This window comes from Strix aluco, chromosome 4 (assembly GCF_031877795.1).
Source record: "Strix aluco isolate bStrAlu1 chromosome 4, bStrAlu1.hap1, whole genome shotgun sequence".
In the NCBI taxonomy this organism is placed as follows: domain Eukaryota; kingdom Metazoa; phylum Chordata; class Aves; order Strigiformes; family Strigidae; genus Strix; species Strix aluco.
This window is the reverse complement of record NC_133934.1, coordinates 122,892,383-122,914,511: the sequence shown is the minus strand read 5'-3', so window position 1 is coordinate 122,914,511 and position 22,129 is coordinate 122,892,383. Positions and strand designations below refer to the sequence as shown.

General features: G+C 44.1%; 3 protein-coding genes across 11 annotated transcripts in view; 1 reads left to right on the top strand and 2 right to left on the bottom strand.

Moving 5' to 3' along the window:
- The window catches only part of SLC38A6 (solute carrier family 38 member 6), a 44,994-nt gene extending 39,072 nt beyond the window's left edge, over nucleotides 1–5,922 (bottom strand). For 5 of the 6 annotated variants that reach the window (XM_074820925.1, XM_074820929.1, XM_074820926.1 and 2 more), the window contains exons 1-3: nucleotides 5,759–5,922; nucleotides 4,844–4,965; nucleotides 3,995–4,068 (exon numbers count right to left, since the gene is read on the bottom strand). In XM_074820925.1, coding sequence (XP_074677026.1) covers nucleotides 3,995–4,068; nucleotides 4,844–4,965; nucleotides 5,759–5,896 — 334 coding nt within the window. In that variant the 5' untranslated portion in view covers nucleotides 5,897–5,922. The remainder of the gene's footprint in view (nucleotides 1–3,994; nucleotides 4,069–4,843; nucleotides 4,966–5,758) is intronic. The other variant, XM_074820930.1, reaches the window with a different exon arrangement.
- A 95-nt stretch (nucleotides 5,923–6,017) lies between these two features.
- TRMT5 (tRNA methyltransferase 5) lies at nucleotides 6,018–12,488 on the top strand. 4 transcript variants are annotated; one of them, XM_074820923.1, is made up of 6 exons: nucleotides 6,028–6,100; nucleotides 6,621–6,757; nucleotides 7,821–8,470; nucleotides 8,876–9,000; nucleotides 10,538–11,192; nucleotides 12,170–12,488. In XM_074820923.1, coding segments are annotated over exons 2-6 (1,500 nt in total). In that variant the 5' UTR covers nucleotides 6,028–6,100; nucleotides 6,621–6,755; the 3' UTR covers nucleotides 12,238–12,488. The 4 variants fall into 4 exon arrangements, with proteins under 4 accessions (XP_074677022.1, XP_074677024.1, XP_074677023.1 ...); XM_074820921.1 differs by lacking the exon at nucleotides 6,621–6,757 and having other exon boundaries at nucleotides 6,018–6,100; XM_074820922.1 differs by lacking the exon at nucleotides 6,028–6,100 and having other exon boundaries at nucleotides 6,534–6,757.
- A 2,721-nt stretch (nucleotides 12,489–15,209) lies between these two features.
- Nucleotides 15,210–22,129, bottom strand: part of MNAT1 (MNAT1 component of CDK activating kinase) — a 124,730-nt gene continuing 117,810 nt past the window's right edge. The window contains exon 8 of the mRNA XM_074820918.1: nucleotides 15,210–16,401. Within this exon, the coding sequence (XP_074677019.1) occupies nucleotides 16,281–16,401 (121 nt within the window). The 3' untranslated portion in view covers nucleotides 15,210–16,280. The remainder of the gene's footprint in view (nucleotides 16,402–22,129) is intronic.

The following is a 22,129-nucleotide window of genomic DNA, read 5'->3' as shown; positions in this document are numbered from 1 at the left end:
CCATTCAGAGACTCTCCAAAAAATCAATATTTAAAATAGTAATATCTTTAAAATAATAATACATTAATGGCAAATTGACTTCTCTCAAATATTTTTCCAAGTGATGCCATAAGTGCAGAATTCTGAAATTAGCCTCAACAATTAGATATAAGATATTCCCATATTTTATTTGTTAAAAGAGTACACTTTTTTTTAAATGAGAACAACATCAGAGGATCCATTTCTATGACTGTAAACATCAATCACCACCTTGCCAGCTTTAAAAACTTGCACTGTTTATTTTCAAGTGAGCTGAAGGTAAACACCTTCCTTGGTTGAAATCTATTATTAAAACAACAAAACAAAACACACCAAAGCAAAACCAAAAACAAAACAAAAATCCTGCCCTCACCTGCACCTGACTTACATAATCACATTAAAATAGCTTGTGGTTTCCTGTATGCTTTTGTTGAGTTTTAGCTGAAGCCCACTTCTAATATTGCTGGTAACTCAAACCAATCCCTTCTCAGAAAGAAGGAAGTCATATTAAAGTCTTTCATTGTTGCTCTGTATTTTGTTATTAGAAACTCAAGCGATATCAAAAAGATGAAAGTTTTCTGAGAAATACCACTCACTTTCTCAGTATATAATAAAACAGTCTGCAGTTGTAAATGCCTCAAAGGGTAAAATTAATCTTAAACCCACATAATTTTATTGTTACAACACTTGCCTTCTCTCCCTTAGTTCTACTTAGTACACTGCTGCTTCTACTCCTGTCACATCTTAATTTAGGGCCCAGCCCTGCAATTTGAGCTGCTGGGGGCAGACCTTCACACCTGAGTGAAGTCCCACTGAAGTAAATGAAACAAGACATGGGAGACACAGGCGGTTCACGGGGATCAGATGACGGGACTGGAGCCTCAGACTGCCAACTGCTCAGGCTTAGGTGTTTTTATTTCACTGAAGTTCTGCACACAATCAGATCAATGCTCCAAAGGAAAAAAAAAACAAACCAAACACCAAACTTCATTAATTTTCTCATATGATTTTCTCAAGGACAATGTTTCACATTCTGCTCTACTACTCACACCAATAAGTTATGACAAAATTAAATGAGCCAGTCAGCTCTCAGCATAAACCTGGAATGATCTCTTACATCTACTGTTACACTGATACAAGTTATAAAGAGATATAATTAAAGAAGAAGAATGTCTTACTAGATTTTACCCTGTATTTTTCTTAGATTTCTATTTATAAAAGTTGTTGACTACAAGAAAAAAAAATAGCATTTTACAAGGCCATCTCCAATGGTGTCAAATAAAGCAGCAAAATGTTAAACATATTTAGGAGATAGCTGTTTCTACCACATGGGAACAAATACACACACACACGAGGAGTTACCAAGAAAGAGAATAAAATCTTCCACACAATACCAAAAGAACAGTATGAAACCTTGGAATATTTTCTATAGTAACCCTGTTTCTCTAATCAATTTAGTCCTGTGAACACTGGGAAGCCCTAATACTTAATCACAATACTTTTGTGATGTCAAGAATATATGGAACAAAATATTAAGCACAATTGATATAAACAAGTTCTGCCTGATTGGCATGATTTCTTTTACATTATTAACACTAAATGGAAACTATTCATTTAAACGCAAAGTGAAATTGGCAAGTATAGTATGAGCCACACTCATGACTAACTTGTAAAAGAAAAAAACCCAAGAAACTTTAAAGTACATCCCACTTAAATTCCCAATTCCTCTGCTTTCCAGAGTAAGCTTAGCCTTTGTCAGCCTAAACCCCAAAACGACAAAGGTGGTACTGAATTAACACTGGGAGAAAACGCTCACTAAACTAATCCAAATCTAACACTTGACACTTGGGAATATTTTTTTTGCTAAGCCTTTTAGTCTACACAAGCAATTTGATTTTGTCAACGTCCAGACCAACATAATTTAAAAGTGGAAGGTACTTCTTTATTTTTAAACTACAACTAAAATGCCTGTGCTTAATAAATCCTGGTCTCTGTTTAAAATGGAATATTAGAGCTTCCTTTTCAGAAGGTATTTTATAGGTCAGCTCTTTCCTAGGATTACTTTTATGATTTGAATACCTGAATGGTTTACAAACACTTTCAAAGGTTTTTCTTCTCCACCCTTTAAATTTTTCTAGTTCATTTTTTAATATAAAACTACTAAAATTTCTTTCCAATTCCTTGCCATGGATTAAGCTTAATACTATAACATTGTTCACAATGTAGGTTTTATAATGAAAAATGTTCAATTATCTACTTTGGAAGCAAACATGTACACAGATTTTACTTTGTCAAGGCACAGCAGGTCGTATTTCTCACTTTTTAAACACAACGTTCCAAGGAAAAAAAAAAAATCAGAATCCTATCTAGCATTTTATTATTTCAATAGTTTACAGGAGTTACAGTAAATATAATCTGAGAAATCTTATTTTAAAAAAAAAATTTAAAAAATCAAAACACCGAAGGCTGTAAATCCAGCAAATTTATCTAGACATAGTTTTAGTGCTAGTATTACCTATGAACATTAACTAATTATTAACTGTAAAGTGCTAGTTTCAGACAAGAGAAATACTTCAACCTGTCATTTCAGTGGTATTTCTTGCTTTCAGTTGTGTGCATTTCAAAAATTCTTTCTTGAGGTGGAATGTTGCTTTTGGACAATAACCGAGGAATTAAACCATCCTTGTATATTATGTCTCTCAGTTCATAACATAGAAACTTCTCTTACTTCAAAAAGCTTAAATCCTTAGCTTTCCCCTCTCACCAGTAGTTCTTTTGCAAGGGTCTCTTTAATTATTATTTTACCAGACAATAACGTAATACCCCTTAGTGCCTATATTATACAGAACTTTTCAGCCTCAAATAAGAGGTAAACAAAGATCATAAAAATTACTTCAAAGTTTCCCCTTTTTTTGCTTCTTATGTATCTTTCTAGCCACTTCAGGTTCTGATTCCTTTCTAATAAGCAGAGCTCAAAGAGTAAAAAAAAATTACCAAAGACTTTGCCCCAAATCATCAAGCAGCCAACAATATCAACCATAAAAGCAACCCTACCTCTGAAGAATTTTTTTAAGAATGTATGAAGATCACTCAACAGGTGAAGACAGGAGCAGCAGATCTAAGCAGAATCAGGAAGCGATCGTTTGAAAGACCAGAGCTAGCTAGAGAAAACAAAGCCAACAAGGAAAGAAACAGACGCTTTCTCCCACCACCTTTGAAAAGAGAGGAAAACAGATGAGAGGGAAACAATAACCAGGTGACTGAAAGAGATGGAGAAAGTCTCCTGCTATAATGTGATCTTTGCATACAAGAACTCAAGGAACTAGTCAGTTGTTTCAGTAACAATTAAAAGAAGCAAGAATTAAAACATTAGCAGATCTGACTGCAGATATTAGAATCTACCGTTTGAACATTCTCAAAGCAGTATAATTTCTAAGGACTGCAGTGCGACTTCTCATTCAGTATCAAAAATGCTGTAAAAAACTATAAAGTGCCATGAGAATTACGATAATCCAGTATAGTTACAAAACCTGAAAGGTATCCATTTCAAACCATAAACAAAATATATATTACAAGTAGAAGAATGGAAGTCTGCTATTTTATTGCTCTTAAGCCTTCACTAATAGCAACAGTACACACTGAAGTAACAGGGTTCAGCCAGCACCAAAATAATTTTCCTAGAGAAATACAGGATCTATCTTTTTGGAAAGATAAGAGTGGCATTTTGAAAAAACTGAAACTGAAAATGTAGAAACCAGTCAGTTGGGCATTGACTTTTCATGAGCAGCTTCAAAATTGTATTTTTAAATGGCAAACAGTAATCGTTAAAAATGTTAAATATTTCAACACCAGTGAATCAGACACAGCTATCTGCTAACGTGCTGTTAATTATAATAATTATACTGGGTCAGGTCTTTGAGATATAGGTGAGGAAGTATTTCAGAGATCCCTGTTTGATAAATCCTTTTTCACTTACCAGTCTGAATGCACATACTGAGCAGAAGAAATACAGAGTAAGCAGCAAGGCTGGCAACGATCAGCAGCAAGATACTAAAAAACACAAAATATTCACAATTGCAGCACTTTCACAGGACAATGCGCTTTCTATCTTTAAGAATGCTACTTCTGCAAGAAGTAAGCTACCACAAGACCAGATTTCCTCATTTTAGGGCATATATCTGCTGACTGTGGTTCATATGGTCTCTGACGTTCACAATACTTGCTGAGTTCCACTGCTTCTTATATTGTTCACCAAAGCACATCACAAACTATAGAGGGTAAAGGCCTAATATATGAATCACAAAGATGACATAAATGTAGGAGTTTGTGTTTATACATATACACAGACAAATATGTATCTTCTAATGAAGTGACTTTAATGCTTCAAAGATAGTAAAAGCAACAATTCTGGTGACTTTGGCCCATAGGTTAGTATGTACAACAAGCACAAGTGCAAACAAAAGCATAAGCTGATACACATTTTTCAGATACACAGCCATCCTGCTTCAGAAGGCCCATTTCTGGAACTAAAGATAATAGCAGCTTTAAAACATAAACATCAATCTATTAGGAGTAATGGCCAAGAAATTGCCACCATGTGGCAATTTAATGCAATGTCTGGGCAGTACTTATATTAGGCCAGATTTGAATGACTAAACCAAAGAGGAAAAATCTTATTCAATAATGCTGAAAAGCACAAACTATTTATTTCTTCCTCATTTTTTGCACAGGAGTCTTAGTAATCAAGTTTTGTTCCATTTAAAACTACTGCTGAAAGTTGAAAGCTGAGTTTCAAAGTAAGTACATGTAAAAACTGAAAACTTACCTAAACCCCATGATCCCTGTGTTGGCCATAGCGTAGGATAAGCCAAGTATCCCACTTCCCATGATCGCATTCATTAAATTAAATACTGAGAAACCAAAGGAAGAGCCACGATCTGGCGGATTCTGTGAAAAGGGCAGAACAAAGTACGGTTAGGGCGAGAGGTGTTTTGGTCTTTCATAGGAAGAAATTTAAGGAAGGGCAAGAGACGGTCAACTTCTCCTTCCCTAATCTAAATCAGAAAATCTCTTTTTTCACTCTAAGACCACCCTTGTGCATATACACTAACACGATGCAGTCCCATAAGGATCTCACGACGCCTACAACCTTTGAGTACAGCGATAGTAGAGAGCAGCAAGATTTATGCTTAAAAGCCGGCTACCCCTGGCGCCTCCAACAAGCGCGAGGGGCAGAGCACACGGCAGCACTCCCACAACCAAAGAACCCAACGGACCAGAAGAAGCGCCAGGACCAGACGTTCAGGACCACAGGCCCGACACTGCCCCGTGCTCCCGCGCCCCGGCCCGGCCCTTCCCGCTGCCCTCGCCGGGTGTCACCCCCCGGGGGCCGCCCTGCACAGCCCCCGTCCCCCCGCCGCCAAGCTGCATCCATCGGTCCGAAGTTTGAGCCCCAGGTCCCCCATCCCCCCCCGCCCGGGTCACACTCCCACGAACTCCTCCTCAACACCCAGCGCGGCCGGGGACAGCCGCCCCCGCCGCCTCCCGCTCCGGGAGCCGCGGAGCTACAGGGCCGGGGACCGCCCTGACGGACACAGCGCTACGGGAAAGCGAAGTAAAGACGAGCCGAGCCGAGCCACCGCCCGCCGCCCCCCAACGGAGCGGGCCTGGGCAGCCCCACGGCCACAGCCCCCTCAGGACACTGCCCTCCCCACCGCCGAGCCGCCCCCCTCACACGCACGCTGCCCGACGGCGGTAGCAGCGGGGCGGACTCTCCATCCTCGTCGTCCGTCGCCTCCTCCTCTCGCTGCTCGCGGGCAGACAGGTACCAGCCCGGCTCGGCCAGGAGCCGCCCGGCCCCCCGCGGCGCCGCCGCCATAGCACCCCGCGCCCCACCGCCTCGCCTCTGAGGGGAGCGCCGCCGGGGGGCGGGTCGGGGGCGGGGCCTCGACGGGGAGGCGGGACCGCCGCTCCGGCCCCGCCCTCCCGGCGCGGCCATAGGGAGCGGCGCGGCCGTTGTGACATCACGACGGCGTCGATGACGCGCGGGGGCGCCGGCGCGCGCGGAGGGGCTCGGCATGAGGTGAGGGTGGAAGGGGGGGGTGTCGCCGTGGCAACGGCGCGGCCCCGGCTGCGGTCTGTGAGCGGGGGGACCGGCGGCCGCCCCGGCCCGGCGCCCACCCCGGCCCGGCGCCCACCCCTCGGCCAGCGGCGGGCGGCCCAGGCCGCGGGGGGCCTAAGGCGGCGGCTGCCAGCGGGGCTCCCCTCAGGGAGGGACGGTGACCCCGAGGAGGCCCCCGCCCTGGCGAGGGTCCCTTTCCCCGGTGAGGCCCGGCCGCCGCTCCCCGGCCCGCCCCGGGGGTCTCGGTGCCCGGTGTTGCTCACTCGTGGAGCTTGGGCCGGGCGGAGCGGGCAGCAGCCCTCCAGCAGCACCCGCCGGCCCCGATTCACCTCATCGCTCAGAGGGAAGAATGGGGCAAAGGGGGATCTTGGCGGGACCTTGCAGGTGTTCCCACGGGCGGCCTCGGGAAGATGTCAGTCCTGCGACAGCACGGCTGCAGGGACCTCCGGCCAGGCGCAGCGGGGGGGCTTTTATCTTGCAGGCTGATCTCACATCGAGGAGCCCATGCAAACTAGGCCAGCAGTTTCCAGCTAGGGAGAAGGGCAATGCCTAAGGAAAACACTGGGATGCTCAGGCCTCTGGATGAAGCCTTTCTCCTCTGTAGCAGACGTGAAGAATGTAAATGTTTATTTTTGAGTCAACGGGGAAAGGAGGTGTGCTTTGCCAAAAACTTGGTTTAGGGAAATGAGCTGGCTTGAAGATGTAGGGAGTCCCAGCGAGGGGCTGGGTTTTGTGGGGGAAGGAGGATGGGAGCAGGGCCAGCTTTGCTAAGGGTCGGTCGCAGCTCCTTTTTTGAAGAATAGACTGCGTGGCTTGTTACCCAGAAGGAGGGCAGCAGCCCTCTGTCAGGGTGTAGATGTCTGAGGCAGGCAAGAGAACCGGTTTCCCTTCAGAGCTAGTTTGCATCTCTCTTATCAACTCCCTATCTTAAACTTCCCAAGAAGTCAGGAGAAGTGCCAGCCTCTCACACTACCTAAACCTTCCTGCCTAGGAGCAGCTGATGCAAAGTCAGAAAAGTTGGGCCTCTGGACTGGCTCTAGCGGAGGAAACTATTTAAAGAAGTGTAAAACTACTTTTCAAGTCCCTATCCTGTGAGTGAACTGTGGAGAGGGGTTCATTCGCTTGAACAGACATTACTAATGCTCCCCTGTACCTTCAGGGGAATTCTGCATTTAATTCATGGTCTTTCTGGCATGCAGCTTGCAGAGCAAAGACACTACAGACTGTGTAACCCCTTATCACTGGGGTGTAGGAGGCAGAAATTGCTGAAACGTGATTATGACTGCTATTGCTAATAACTGTTTTCTAGCAACCACTGCTTGGTAATGAATTTTATCAGAGTCAGAAGGGATCCAACAGTAGGATCGAGACAGTAGAAGTTTTTCCATTTGGCTTATTGGGATTAATATCATGTTTATTAGAACAGAAAGGTCATTGGTTTTTGGCAGGAGGGGATTATCTCACTGCTTAAAGTTAGTTAACATTTCAGTCTAACAATACATTTGCAAAAGGACAGAAATTTATAGTATATAATTCATAATAAAGAGCTTTACAAAACTATTGTGAATTGTTTGGTATAGATGGAAATTCTAGTTTAAGAGAACAGCAAATCCATGTGATTTGCAGCATTTTTAATGGAATGATTACATAATGTCTATAAAATGAATAATTTCTCTTCTAGGACTTTATGGAGAATTGGATACTCTGCCAGACTACTGAAATCTAACTGTTTTAGGACAGCTGCATCAAATACATCATTTCCAGCAGTTTGGATGCTATTGGCGCAATATTCTGGCAGAGTACCTGGGCTGTTTGTAGTAGTTAAAAAAAATAACTTTTTTACAATGCCTGAAACTGTGGAGGATAAAGCTAATCTAGAACTGTATTTGCCACATCCTGAAGTGCGTGGGATGACACGACTCAACAGAGAAGCTTTTAAAAGGACAGTTGTTGTTCCAGTTCTTAAAGTCAAGAAAGAAATTGTGAATACTTTGCTAAAGTCCCTAAAACATACGGTACTACAGCGCCCTGGTCTAAAGCGAGTGGTTGAGGATCCAGAAGATGAGGACAGTAGACTTGTTATTCTGGATCCTCATAAAATATCAGAATTCTCATTGGGAGAATCGGATCAAGAGGTATTAAAGCAGCTTAATGTTCATCCTGAGGTGTCTAAGTATAACTTGGAGCTGACTTATGAGAATTTCAAGTCGGAGGAGATCCTACGAGCAGTCCTTCCCGAAGGTCAAGAAGTCACCTCTGGATTTAGCCGTGTTGGTCACATAGCTCATTTGAATCTTAGAGATCATCAGCTACCGTACAGACATTTGATTGGTAGGTAAAACAACTCTCAAAAAAGTAATTTGTATGTTTTGTATATAGATTTTTTTAACAGATATCTATTGATAAATTATTACTTGTACAAAGAAAACTTTTGAGTGCTTTTCATTGCTTTATATTTTGACTTTAAACAGCCTGTGCTGGTACTGTAGCTGTGCACGGAAGCACAGTTCTCTCCTCTTGCAGTAACTCTGGTCTCACTTCACTGAACACTGGGCCAGGGTACAGTATGTGCCTTAGGAAGATGTCACATCTGCAACCCTGAGTCATTAGAGGAAGGTTGTTCTAGTACATGCTTACTTTAGTTAATTTAACTGTAAACAGCAGTGTTCGTATCTCTTGTAGAACATTGAAAAGTTATAGTCCCTTAACCGGAATATGTTTTGCCCTCTCTTTCAGGTCAGGTTATAATTGACAAGAATCCAGGAATCACCTGTGTAGTGAATAAAACCAATATTATTGACAGCACATACAGAAATTTTCAAATGGAAGTGCTCGCCGGAGAGAGCAACCTAGTAACCAAGGTATAGGGGTTTTTTTCCCCTGTTATTTTAAATTTAATATGCTAAAACCCAAAGGCACCTACTGGAAATATGTGATGAAGAGATGCTATTAAGACCATCCCTTTGCACAGTGCCCCTTTTTAGAGTGTAAGAGTTGGCAGTTACTTCTACATTCATCTGTCCTGGTCTGCCAAGAGCAAACTCACATCCATAGGGATCATGAACATAAGTATTCTTTCAAGTTCACAGCCTAGGTTTTAATGATATGTAAAAGCAGCTGAAGTAAAGATTTCTTACAGCGATACTAATTGCAGACTTGCAGTGGGGAGTGTTTCTTACTCTAAAGCCAGAATATTTAGTGAATTTGATCTAAGAAAATGCTGTTACTTAATTTCATCAAGCCTGCAGTGGCTGGTATAGAACGTAAGACTGTTTTTAAATCTCCCTGGCTTTGCAACTTAGGCAAGATTTTGCCTGTGCCTTTTTCCTTTTCTGTCAGCAGCAAGACAAACCTCATCTGTCCTCTATTTTGACATTTTTCAGGTGTAAAGCACTATGTAACTGCCAAGTCTTATTCATGTAGGGTTTCTTGTCTTTAGCTGGAAACTTGGCCACTGGTTCAACCAAAAAATATTTTTCCTAGGTATTAGCAGCTTTATACTTTTAGAAGAGAAAACATTAGATTACCAAATAAAAAAGTTGAATAGCTTGGTATAACATCCTGTATGTGCACAGAGAAGGCATTTGAATTGTCAAGGCAGAAGTGACAATCAAATATTATGCAGGTGATATTAGCTCACAGAGCAGCCATCTAGCGTAGCACGGAGCTGCACACTGAGGAGTGCAGATACACTTCAGTATGTTTCTTGCTGGCAAAGCAAATGATGCATTTGGATCCAAAGTTACTGTACTTCAGTCACACAATTCAAGTCTGGTGGTGCAAAGTGAGTGTTATCTTGCATCCCGTTCTCATCTCAGTAAATACTGTTTCATTTTAGGTCTGTTCTTAAGACAGTGGTCATCCCAGAGTTTGGGTTTGGATCAGTTTCCAGACTGTCACCTTGAGAGAGAAAATACAGTATTTTTTCAAATTGCAGAATTGGCTCCCAGTGGCTTTGAATTTGGCTGACTCTTGCCATTCTTGTGCTGTATCATTCTCAGATGCTTATTTACTATGTGGACTCTGCTAAGGAGGGCTTGAGGCATCTTCCCAAGGTCTGCTTTCAATAAAGGAGTTGTCAGCCAGCCACAAAACTCTTGAAAAGCCTCAGATTATTTTTTTTATGGTCATTTTAAGTTGCTGCTTTATTTCCACCTGGTGATTGAGACGTGCATAAGCCAGCCATCTGGATTGACAGTTGGAACATTCCTTATGGCTATTTCTGATGAGTAGATCTGTTTATGCAAGATTGATGTGTACTACTAATGAGACAAATGTCAATGTACACATTACCTTTTGATAAAGCACCGTGTTTTTTAGCTGTCTTAATTACTCATAATGCTTAAACATGCCTGGAATTCGAACACAGAGGCTTAAGAAAATGTTTTGGACTTTCAGGTCAAAGAAAATAATATCACATATGAGTTGGACTTTTCTAAAGTCTACTGGAACCCACGTCTTTCCACAGAACATGGCCGTATCGTTGAGCTTTTAAAGCCCAGTGATGTCCTTTTCGATGTCTTTGCTGGGATTGGACCTTTTGCTATTCCAGCAGCAAAGAAAAAGTGCCGTGTATTTGCAAACGATCTCAATCCTGAATCCTACAGCTGGCTCCTGCACAACTGCAAACTAAACAAGGTAGACAACAAAATAAAAGCGTTCAACATGGATGGCAGGGACTTCCTCCTGGGGCCAGTAAGAGAAGAACTAAGTAGAGAGCTCCCACTTCTGAAAGAAGAACAGAAAATCTCTTTTCATATAGTCATGAATTTGCCAGCCTTGGCTATTGAATTTCTAGACGTTTTCCAGCATCTCTTAGCCGGAGAGCCATGCAGCGCTGCCAGCCTTCCCACGGTGCACTGCTACAGTTTCTCCAAACATGACGACCCTGCCAAAGATGTTCGAGAACGCGCTGAGGCTTCCCTGGGAACCTCCTTGGATGGCCGCTGTTCTACTTACCTGGTTAGAAACGTTGCCCCGAACAAGGAGATGCTGTGCATTAGTTTCCAGATTCCAGCCGAGGTGCTGTACAAGAGGCCCTGCCCTGATGGAGGTAAGGAAGCTCTGGGGCACTTGGATTTTGGGCTACACCTTTTGCTGTTCCAGGCTCGTCCCACCTTGCTGGCCCTGTGGACCACCCCAGCCGTGTGGCAGTGACGCTGTGCTCCGGCGTGAGCACGGAGGGGGCCGGCAGGAGCGAGCGCCTGCACGTGTGGAGCAGCTGCAGGGCTTCGTGCGCTGCCGGTAACGGCGCTCCTGCTCCTCTGATCCCAGCGTGAGCCTCCACAGGAAAAATGGTGGACTGGAGAGGATCATCCCACAGGCCATAAACCAGACCCTTATGCCTTAGATTGCGTGCTAGAGGAGGGTGGGGTATCTAACGCCAAGCAGGCTTTTCTATTCGCTAAATACTTAAGAACTGGAGCTCCCTTTTCACCCAGGGTAGAAAGGTGTACTTCCACAGGGCTGGGCCCAGTTCTGACCTTCTCCCTACGCTTGCACGGACGCAGTTTAGGTCTGGGGTCACTACAGCAGCAGAATCGGGTTCTGTACATTGTAATTGCAAAGTAGATATCCTTGGAGATCTTTAATGTTGAATTTGATTATTTTTTTTAATATAACTGGTTGTTTGTTTCTTGAAGTACTTGTAGGAGCTAGTTGGTTTCAGTGATCTTGGGCTTTGCACTACGTGACAAGGAGGGGGAGGGGGGAGGCTTTTGGTCTGCAGTTACATGAACTGGAGGAAGGGAGGTTTTGATAAAGCTTTAATGCCATTAAACTTACTTTTATGCAGTTGTTGGGTAGCACTGAGATTTAGGTCAAAATGTAGCTCTACAGGTTTTTTGAAAGTCCTTTTTGGCATTTAGTAAAGACCCCCCATTATTACTATAACAGTTTTCATTTGTGACTTCATCCTAATTTTAACTCTCATCTCTTCCCGTTAAATCCCTTAAGTGCTACATGGCTTGTGGTTTAGTTCAGTCTGTTTACTGTGCATGAAATAACTTACTTTTTCTAACCTTCTTCCAGCAATACCAGCCTCTAAACGTCTGTGTAGCAGCAGAGATTTTTCCGAAGAAAAGTTGAAGAAGAGTTGAAGACTAAAGTTGTGGTAACTACCTTAGTGGTTTGTGTAAGGTATACCTAGGTTACCTCTGGTTTACCCCTTGAATTATTTGAAGCCTACCTGTGTTACCCATCCCAGGTGCTGAGATGCGTAATGCATGTGGCAGCTTTCCTCTGTGAGCCTTGCTTCCTGCATTTACCTGTCTTTTAATTGTGGAATCAATAAGCAGATTGAAATTGTTGTTACTACAAAAAAATAAAACTTTTGCTTTTTTGTAATAAATGTGTTTGGGTACTTTTCTGCTCTCTGTTGTTTCATGCCCTATGATAATTCAGGGACCCAGAGTGGGATCATTTTTTGCTGTGTCATTTTGATAATGTGCAGTTTGTGGCAAAACCAGATTTTTATATTTTTTCAGGTCTAGCAAGATGACTTGTATAACCCTTGCAGCAGGTTCTCTCTGACAAATGGGTTTGGTGTTTAAGAATATTAGATTACTGTTAGCAGATGCACAAACAGCTCTTGTCTAAGCAAGATAACCTTTCAGAAACTTAACCCAAGATACAAAATGGCCCAAATAGCCACATATACTTGTTCCTAGGCCTTTGAGTAATAAATGCTTTTTAACACTGAGATTTAGTTAGGGATTAGTTGACTCCTAACTTAGTGTTTGCCCACTGTTAAAGCAGCAAAGACTCTAATGCCATTTGCACATTTGCAGATTAAGTACACGCTCGCATTGAAGCGCTAGACTGAAACCAGTACCTGGCTGAACTCCTCTCATCTTGAAACCTCCTGGGGCTTTTGTGCCTCCGCTGCCTCCCAGCTCTCCCCCTACCTCCTGCCTGCTCCTCTGCTGCAGGCCCTGGATGATCTCTCTGCCTGCCTGTATTCTGCAGGGATTCAAAAAGCCTCTGTCTTTGATTTCCTTTTCTTACCCATCCAAACTATTGTTGGGCAATGTCAACCACAAGTAGTTTGTTTGGACAGAGGACGCGGATCCCCCCCGGGCTTCAGCTATTTTCCCTCAGCGCAGGCTCGGTGCTCAGGCCGAGCAGCTCAGTTACCAGGCGGCCGTCGCCCTCCCTGGCTCTGCTGCTGCGGCTCTGGCTCCATCCCTGGGGCCTGCAACCTGATGGCTTGGGTCTCGCCCAAACAACTGCTGAGGCCCGTGGATTTGTTTTGCTCCATGGCTCTGTGCTCCAGCCTTTCCCCTGGCTACGCAGCCAGTGCTTTTGAGCAAGTCTTCACAGCTTGGTTACCGCTGGATTGCATTTATCAAACCAGGGGAAAAAAATCAGCATAACTCACTTATACTGTCTTGAAAGCTGCTGTGCAGATTACTTCCCTGGCCTGCCACTCCGGCCTGAGCATTCTCCGCTGGCCTTTAAAATGGTATCGCAACAGCTTTAACCTGTTTGTCCTTGCTGTTGGTGACTGGCACGTCGTATCCGTTCCCCATCAGTCGCTGCTCCCCTAGGAGCAAGTGCCGGACTCCTGCCTCCAGCCTGCCATGCTGCTGTGTCACATCTCTGATTGTGAGAAAATGGCCTCAAGTTGTGCCAGGGGAGGTTTAGGTTGGGTATTAGGAAAAATTTCTTCACCGAAAGAGTTGTCAAGCATTGGAACAGGCTGCCCAGGGAGGTGGTTGAGTCACCATCCCTGGAGGTATTTAAAAGACATGTAGATGTGGTGCTTGGGGACATGGTTCAGTGGTGGGCTTGGCAGTGTTAAGTTTACGGTTGGACTTGATGATCTTAAAGGTCTTTTCCAACCTAAATGATTCTATGATTCTGTGCTTTCCTGCGCTGCCCTCTGGGCTTCCCAGAGACATCCGAAAGCTGCTCTCATTCTGCAGAGCCTGCCCTCAGCACCGCTGTCACGATAAGGCCCTCGGTCCTTCTGGAACGATGCAGTCACCCTGTGATCTATGTCTGCAGCGCCAGACACCGCAGGTCCCTGTGACTGTGTTGCGCTGCCTCACAGTCCAAATTTAGGGCTTCTTGCCACTACTGCACTCAGAAACCTGGCTTTGATCACCATTTTTGTGTTAAGTCAACTACGTAACTCTCATTTTCAGCATGTGACTATCCCAAGGCAGGGAAGGATTTTAGTTGCTAAATATTCTGTTGACTTAAGGATTAAATGCCATTGTTATTTTAGCAGCATGGCTTTAGTTTAGATGCAAGTCAATAGACTAGATGTAGCTATACTCGTAACCAGGGTTTGCCCATATTTCTGTGCAGTTGCCACTTCTGTGTACACCCCTTCCACCTGGGACAGCAAGCGACAGCCGCTGTACACCCGAGTTGCAAGAGTGTATGTCAGTGATACATATTAATATGCATATGCAGTTCTGTGTTTGTTAGGGCAATGACTTTACAAGCTGCATATAAAGCAGATCATCGGTGGGGTGTCTCCTTACCAGCCTGGGTGAGCCTGGAATAGTACAGACTGCCCCTGGTTGCTGCTACTCCCAGCCAGGGTCCCGAGCTGAATCCCAGAAGGACAGCTGCTACCTCGTACCTGGGAACAGGAGAGGGGCTGTCAGGCATCTGTGACAGAGGGAACCAACTCCCACAGCTTCTGGCTGCTAGGAAAACAATCAGCCAGGCCCAGCGGCAGCCATCTCCCACGAGCAAGGGAGTGGACAAATAAAGGACACATCAACTTCGAAGCCCTATGGCTGCAAGGAGGGGAGGAAGGAGCCCCGGAGGAACGCAGCACCCAGCCTGGGGCTAGAAGACACCACAAGTGCACACGTGTGCTGCATGGCTGAGTACACCACCACCCAACCACAGGCTTTCTGTCTGAGGCTGGGGAGCTGCCCCTGGCAGGGAGCAGTACCCCACAGGCTATGGTCTTTTCTACACCTCTGCCTTGTGTGTAACGTTACCTGTTGGCAACTATTCTGGGCACAAAGAACAGGATTTCGGAGAAAGGGCAATGGAAATTTTGGCACCTCCCTCCCCTTTCCTTAATAAAGGCAGCACCAGTCTGGAATAGAACTTATTCTTCTCTTTATTACAATATAGAAAAAATACATTCATTTAGTACACTCCTCAGAGCAGTATTCGACAGCTATTAACAGATGACCCACAAAACACGGTCCAGGCTTCACTCTAGAGGCTCTCGCTGTCCTGAGCAGTTCCGGTCTCCTGCAGTTTATACACACTGATGGCAAAGAGCAATCCCGCCCCAGAAGCCCAGCTCTGCTGTAATTAGTCTACATTCTGCTGCAAGGAGTGGGGAAGGAATACATAAAAGCAGCAGATCTAGTAGCAAGGGTCATCCCAAAAGCCAGACAAAGGGATGTTCCTGCCAAAAGAAGCTCCTGAACACGTGACAGGAAAGTTGCACCAGAGCTAAACAGGAAAAAAACAAACCCAATTTTGACTACTTTAGTGACCTAGCCTCGTGTCAAGGCTTCTTAGATTGTTTCTAGAGGAACTCGGAAGATTTTCAGACAAAGGTAAGAACCAAGTGACATCAGGAAGGATCCTGCATAAAAGTTGTGTCAGCATAGTTCCAGGGTTTCTCATCTCATCCAGCTGGCAGGAGGAAAAACCCACTTGTCTGAACTGGGGAAACTAGTTTTATGGGAAGAGAATGTAGGCTTCAATATTGACACTAAATGTTATAATCAAAATGGCATTTAAATGCTTGTGCAAATAAAACCCTGCAATAAGAGTAAAACCACAAACTTTAATAAAAAAGTCTGGCTTTATTTAAAAAAAATTTACAAGTGTATTTCTTTAAACCTCAAACATACACAGCTGAGTTATTCACATCTTCCATTAGATGTGGCTTATTGCTTCAGCCTCCCTCAGCAAAGTGCCACATGACTAACAAGTTTCCCCCTCCACAAAAATGTATCTACCATTTTACAAAGCTCTCGTGCAGACTTTTTTTTTTCCCCCTCCCCTTTAACACTTAAACACACCTGGTTTTACACAGGAAAGTGACTGCAGCTTAGCCGTTGTGCAGATGGCAGCAATTTTACCCAACCTTTGTTGGCATGATTTGCTTCTCGCTCCCTTCGGTGTCCCTTGATCACAGGCTGATGCACATTGGCTAACTGGGGTGCCAGAAAAGACCACTGAAAGCATCCTGTAAGGCTCGGTAACAAGCAAGAGAAGAAGTGTATCCCCCAGCGATATCCTGCAGAGAAGCAGCTCGTACGTGTTTGAGATACCTAAAAAAAAGACAAGCATTATTTTAGAGCAGAAATAAACACAAACACCTGTGTAGTTCACAGTGCAGTGAGGTTGAAGCTGCTTTTTGGGAGGAAGCAAGGAGACGCAAGCTGCCTGCTGCTGGCCACCTCTGAACATGTCAGCATGAAACTTCCATCCGTTAAACACTGACAATGCTGATGCACCTTCAGACAAGCTGCCCAGCCAGCGTGCTGAAAAACCTTGGCGCTCTGCAACAGGTTGCACAGGGTTGAGCACACTCACTGGTTTGTGTTTTCTTGTGCTTGCTCTGGGGGGAGGGCTGCATTTTCCCCCTTCGGTAGTTCCTTCTAAGATGGTGAGGACAACGACACCCCAAGCTGTCCTGCACTCCCACAGGAATCGGGGGGTTCAGCTCCATCCAGTTAATGCTGGGCGCTCCCAAGGGCCAACTGTGCCAGCTGCTCTGATGACAACAGGGCTGAACTTTCTGCTCTTGGGCCTATCTGTACCTGGAGTAAGTCTGCTGACATCGAGGAATCAGATCTGTAGGAATCTGTCATCAACATTTTGGCTAAAGAAGCCTCCAAACTTCACCATTAATTAAGCATCATCACCCATTTGCAGAGCCATCTAATTTTACACCAAACCAGCCAGGCGGATGAGCTGACATTGAAACACGCTACCCACGCTGGCACTGCTGCAAGCTCTTGGCTCCCCTTAGCTCTTTCCAAGGGCTCAAACCCAGCTGTGCACGCCAGGAGAGCTCCCATTAAAGGTGTCTGCTCAGGGGGCTTGAATGGTTTCATTCAATGCTGTAACCCTATAGCTCTTGCACCCACACAGGACAGATACAAGACCAGACTCTGAGCTAGTTTCGCACCAAAGCCCCACCACATACAAAGACAGACGCAGGCTGTAGCCTAGCATGCTCAGCACAATGCCCATCTCAAAATTCTGAATACCAGATAAAATACCATAAACGAGAACTGCTTTTCACAGTGGCCGTGTAAGCCACTGAGCTTCAGCTAGCTGTTTTGATTCATCACTTGGTACATGTTGCTCCTGGGAAGGTTGAGTCATTCCACCTCTGGCTTGGCAATTCAAGCATAAACTTGCAAAACGCATACAGCCTTTTATAATGTTATCCCGAGAAACCTAAAACAGCTGCACTTTTGGCAGGAAAATACAGGACCACCAGTAAAATATCCAAAACAGTTGCATCTTTTAATTTATGACTGTACACTGTTTCCATAAAGAGTATATAAAACAGGTCAGATTTTATAGGTAAGACATAATAAATAGTCATACCCATTGATGCCATAAATGTGTAGAAAAAGAGGTTACTTAGAAATGATTAATTACAGTTTTTAAAACTGTATTTCTTGCACCTAATAACCACAATGCACAGACATGAGCAACATTTCTGAGTGATTGCTGGTGAGATGCTGAAGCTGAGAGACTGAATTTGCCTCCTGTGGCCATGCTGAGGTGAGCTCCGCTGCTTTGTACCACCTTGCGATGGGAGTCCAGTCCTCACTGCTGGACACTGGTTCCCATCAGCACAGGCACAAACCCTTTTAATACTGTTTAGTCCAAAGGGCATCTACAAACACAGCAGCAAAGCTGGTCCTGTCTCTAATTCGCAAGGGAAGATGGTCTGCCGAGAGCTCCTGTTTGGTGCGAGAATGCATTTAATAGATTTTTAATTTTTTTTTTAACATTCTTGTTACTCATCCCTTAATATTTTAAGACAAAAATCTCATCCTTCCCAAAGGCCTTTTACAACTGCTGTGGGAAACTGGAGCTCCTTCGCCCAGCCAGGAACGATGAAGGGATACTGACAACAAATAATTTCCTTCAGAATACCAGTGTGAAACTACCTCCACCCTCCAAAGTGAAGAGTCTTATAAAAATCAGTTCCCATCTCAGATTTCGCTTCTGTCATGTTTATCTCATCGCATAAATTTCATTTTCCACTTATGCATGGAACAGTCCAGAGAAAACAGGGGATTACTTGACATTTTTATAGTAACAAAGGTTGGTTGTGTGTTTTTCATTATTTTTCTTATCTTTTGTTACTTATATATCCCTAAAAGGAGAGAGGCAGAGTCTATGGTTTCCCTTTTTTTAGGTCATCTGAAATTGGGGCATTAGTTTCATAAGAGGGCCTGATTTACAGCTATTACAGCATTTATAGTTAATTGGTATGTGATCTCTGAAGCAATACAAATCATTGCCAAAAAGGCTCAAATCAACTTTTACTACGGCAACCTGCGTTAATTCTCCTTACTCCTGTGAAACAAGCAGGACGCACTGCTGGCTGTCAAGTGAGGTCTTTATTTTCTTGTTAAGTATCTAAACTTACTGCTCTTGACCCATTTAATTACTGTGGTACACCAGGCAATTGCAAAGAATCTGCCACGCTGAAGCCACACAATGAGAAGCGAATGTTTCGCCAGCTCTTCCACACTGATCCCCATCTGTGCTGCTTGAATCCAGCCGTGCCCTTCGCAGGAGAATCTCTCTGAACTGGATTCCTGGGGTTTCTGGCAGAGGTCAGCACATCTTTTCATGTACACCTTTACAACAGCAGCAGGAAGAAGCGCTTGCCAAGTTTTATTTCCAAAAAGTCAAGCTCCGTTAGGTCTTGGGACCTGGAGGTAATTGCTCTCACTAGTTAGCAAATTCCAGCACACTAGGTCTGTTTTTCATAGGTTTATTTTAAGTACCTGTAAATCTTATAAGCAGAAACCAGGAAAAAGAGGTTTGCTTTTTTTGGTGCACAGTTTTTTAATGTAACTTGTTTTTACTGAGGGCAGACTAAACTCTGAAGTTAAAAAAAGCCTGCACTATTATTTTTAAGCAGGGCTAAAGGGCTGTGTGTTCTCTGCCCCATGGTTTCACACTTCCCATTCACTGCAATGCCTAGGCTTTGCTTCAGGCTCTGCCCAAACAAGCCCCCTTTCCTTAGCTGCAGCCATTGGATGTTGATCTTCCCCATTAACCTTTCACGTCAGTTAAAACACATCGTATTTTGTTCTTCATGAGCCTTTAGGGGACTCATTCCTGACCTTTAGTTTCTCATCACCACAAAAAAAAAAAAGCCTCCTGTTTTGAAGGAAAGAGGTGTAATTCACACTTGGTGCAGAGGTTCAGAATCAAGCTGGTCATTCCTGGGGGTGGGTTTCCTTCACATTTTCTCTCTTCCGAAGGCCGTGTCACCATCACTTCATCGGGAATGACTGAGACAGCTGGAGAACTACACGGTGGCGCTCGGCATGGCAGTGGGCGCATCCCCCGTGCCTTTCCACCCACTGCCCAGCCAGCCTCAGCACTGCTCAGCATTGCCGTTGGAGAGCCAGAGGACCCGCTCGTCAGACAGTAACACCCAAGACCACTGACAAATGTCCCCTCACCGCTCAACAGGGTGGTCTCGTTTCAGAGAAATTCAGGAAAGACTTCAGAAACAATCAGAGAGGATGGAGAAGCAGCACAATCAAACAAACAATGAAAAAAGAAAAAACCAAAACCACAAACCAAAAAACCAACCAAAACATCCAACCAACAAGCCAAAAACACCCCACAGCACCTCCCTCCATCCACCCAACAAAAGTATCCATGCTTTGGATTATTTCACACAATCTTCCCCGTCTACCCAAGATAAATACACTCCCACTGGTGTTTCTGCAGATGCATCACTGGAAGTACATGTGGAATACTGTGTATTTGGCATACAGATTTTACTTTTTTTGATCTATTAGGTATTTTATGAGGGTGAAGAAAAGAAAAATCATTCACAAGTTGTTTGACAGGGGAAAAAAAAAAAAAAAGATAATGTAATTCTATTCCACAGAATAGATTTACCGCTCATCTGATTATCTGCAGTATCCAAGACAGAAAGTAATGGGGCAGACATTAGATCTGGGAAATTTTCCAGATTCATCATTTAAATAATAAATAGTGATTGCATGAAAGCAAGAAAACTACTCTAGTCTGGAAAATTGTGTAAAGCATTAGTAACACAGTAGCATACACCGCATTCCTGAATCTTTCTGGAGACAGTATTTTAATTAGATTTACCAAGTCTCTAAAATGAGCTATCGATGCATTATTCAGAGTATCCTTGCAGAGACTGGCAGATGAGAGAAGCACGTAAGAAAGTGGATTTTCTCTGGCCTGTTTTTTGTTGAGAAATGTGTGGCCTGGGTTACTCTATAGCCCCTGAGCTGGTAAAAAGAGCTCCTCCAAGCAACTGTGTTTTTGTTTGAACCAGTTCTACCACACAGTTAGTCCATGCAGCCAAAGCAGAATTTGCTTATAAAATGAGTTCAGTTCATTGCTGTTCTTCATTAAATAGCCCTGGGAAATTCATTTGGGAACAGGTCTTCGCTAGGTGTTATTCAGATAGAGTGTGGCTCTCCCCTTCTCAGAGACTGTAATGTCTGAGTTAGGATAAAAACAGCACACACAGAAGTCATCCAGAACAGCAATTCATCCCTCCATGGACTAGCTACAAGCCCAACCCCAGGTCCTCAAAAGCCAAAAAGCAATCTTTCATCTACTTTAACAGACACTCTTTGGGCACTATCATCATATTCAGATCTTAACAAACAAACCAGCTATTATTGGTGGCAGAAATTCCTGCTGAACACCAGCCAGCACAGTCTGTTCCAACATAAAATAGAACTTTAACAGAACCATGAACTCAGCAAAGGCTCCTCACAAGCCCAACTCAACACCTCCTGCAGGCCTTGCACTATGCCTGAGGTCACGCTTCCAGCCCTGACAGCAGTGAGGCACCTACCATGAGCCACTCATCTCCTCTGCCCTCCAGGTCAAGAAGAACTAAATGGGAGAAATCTATTTAATAGCTTAATAGGGAATATCGTTCCCTGGAAAGGAATAGGTCCATGGCTGCCTCAAGAAACAAGACATCATTTGGCTGATAAATACAGCGTAACAGTTTTAATTAATCTGAATGTGACCAGGAAGTCAATAAAACAGACAACAAAATTATCACAAGAGTGGGATTTGCTGCAAGCACCAGCAAACAGGCAGGCAGCTACACTGCAATAGCTGAGGGGGGTTGGTTGCTGTTTTGCTGCTGGTGTTTTGGGTTTTTTTTTTAAAGCCTCTGTGTATACAATTGCAACAATCAGTGTGAACGTCAAAAAACTGCTAAACATGATGAGGTCTCAATACGACAGGTCCCAAGGCAGACAGAAAAATGCTACATTTTTAACCTGATTATGTCACCTGTTAGTCTTGCAGCAGGACAAGACCAAATACAGCCTAAAGTGCAGGGGTACAAGGAAAAGTCAATTGAAATACCACAATACAGTTTTGGCTGCAGAAGAATCCTGCAGAGGACAAGAGAGCCTATGCTAACCAGCACCCTTGAAAGCCCTGCGATCCCCCTTGCAGGCAGCATTTCCACCAGTTTAGATTCAGCTTAGTGAGCCAGTCTATTATTAACAATACCGTTTAGCTAAGCTAGTTTTCTGAGAGCTTAGTGAGCAGAAACAGCTCACCAAGGTGTCAGATGAGTGCCAGACCCCAGCACAAAGGAAGGAAGACTACAGACATTGCCTTTTCTTTGCCACAAACTTGCTCAGCCCATTTCACATACCCATGCCCCAAGAGACTGCTGCAGAGCTGCCACATACTGGTCACGATTCGCAGAGCTGTGCTCACAGTTCCTCTCATTCAAACCAGCATGTGATCAGGTGTAGAAGCTTACAGCAT

What these genes read in the sequence shown, in the direction of transcription:
- TRMT5 (XM_074820921.1), top strand. An exon ending in ACCGTACAGACATTTGATTG is followed by an intron (nt 8,471 to 8,875) that starts GTAGGTAAAACA and finishes CCTCTCTTTCAG; the next exon opens with GTCAGGTTATAATTGACAAG. An exon ending in AGAGCAACCTAGTAACCAAG is followed by an intron (nt 9,001 to 10,537) that starts GTATAGGGGTTT and finishes TTGGACTTTCAG; the next exon opens with GTCAAAGAAAATAATATCAC.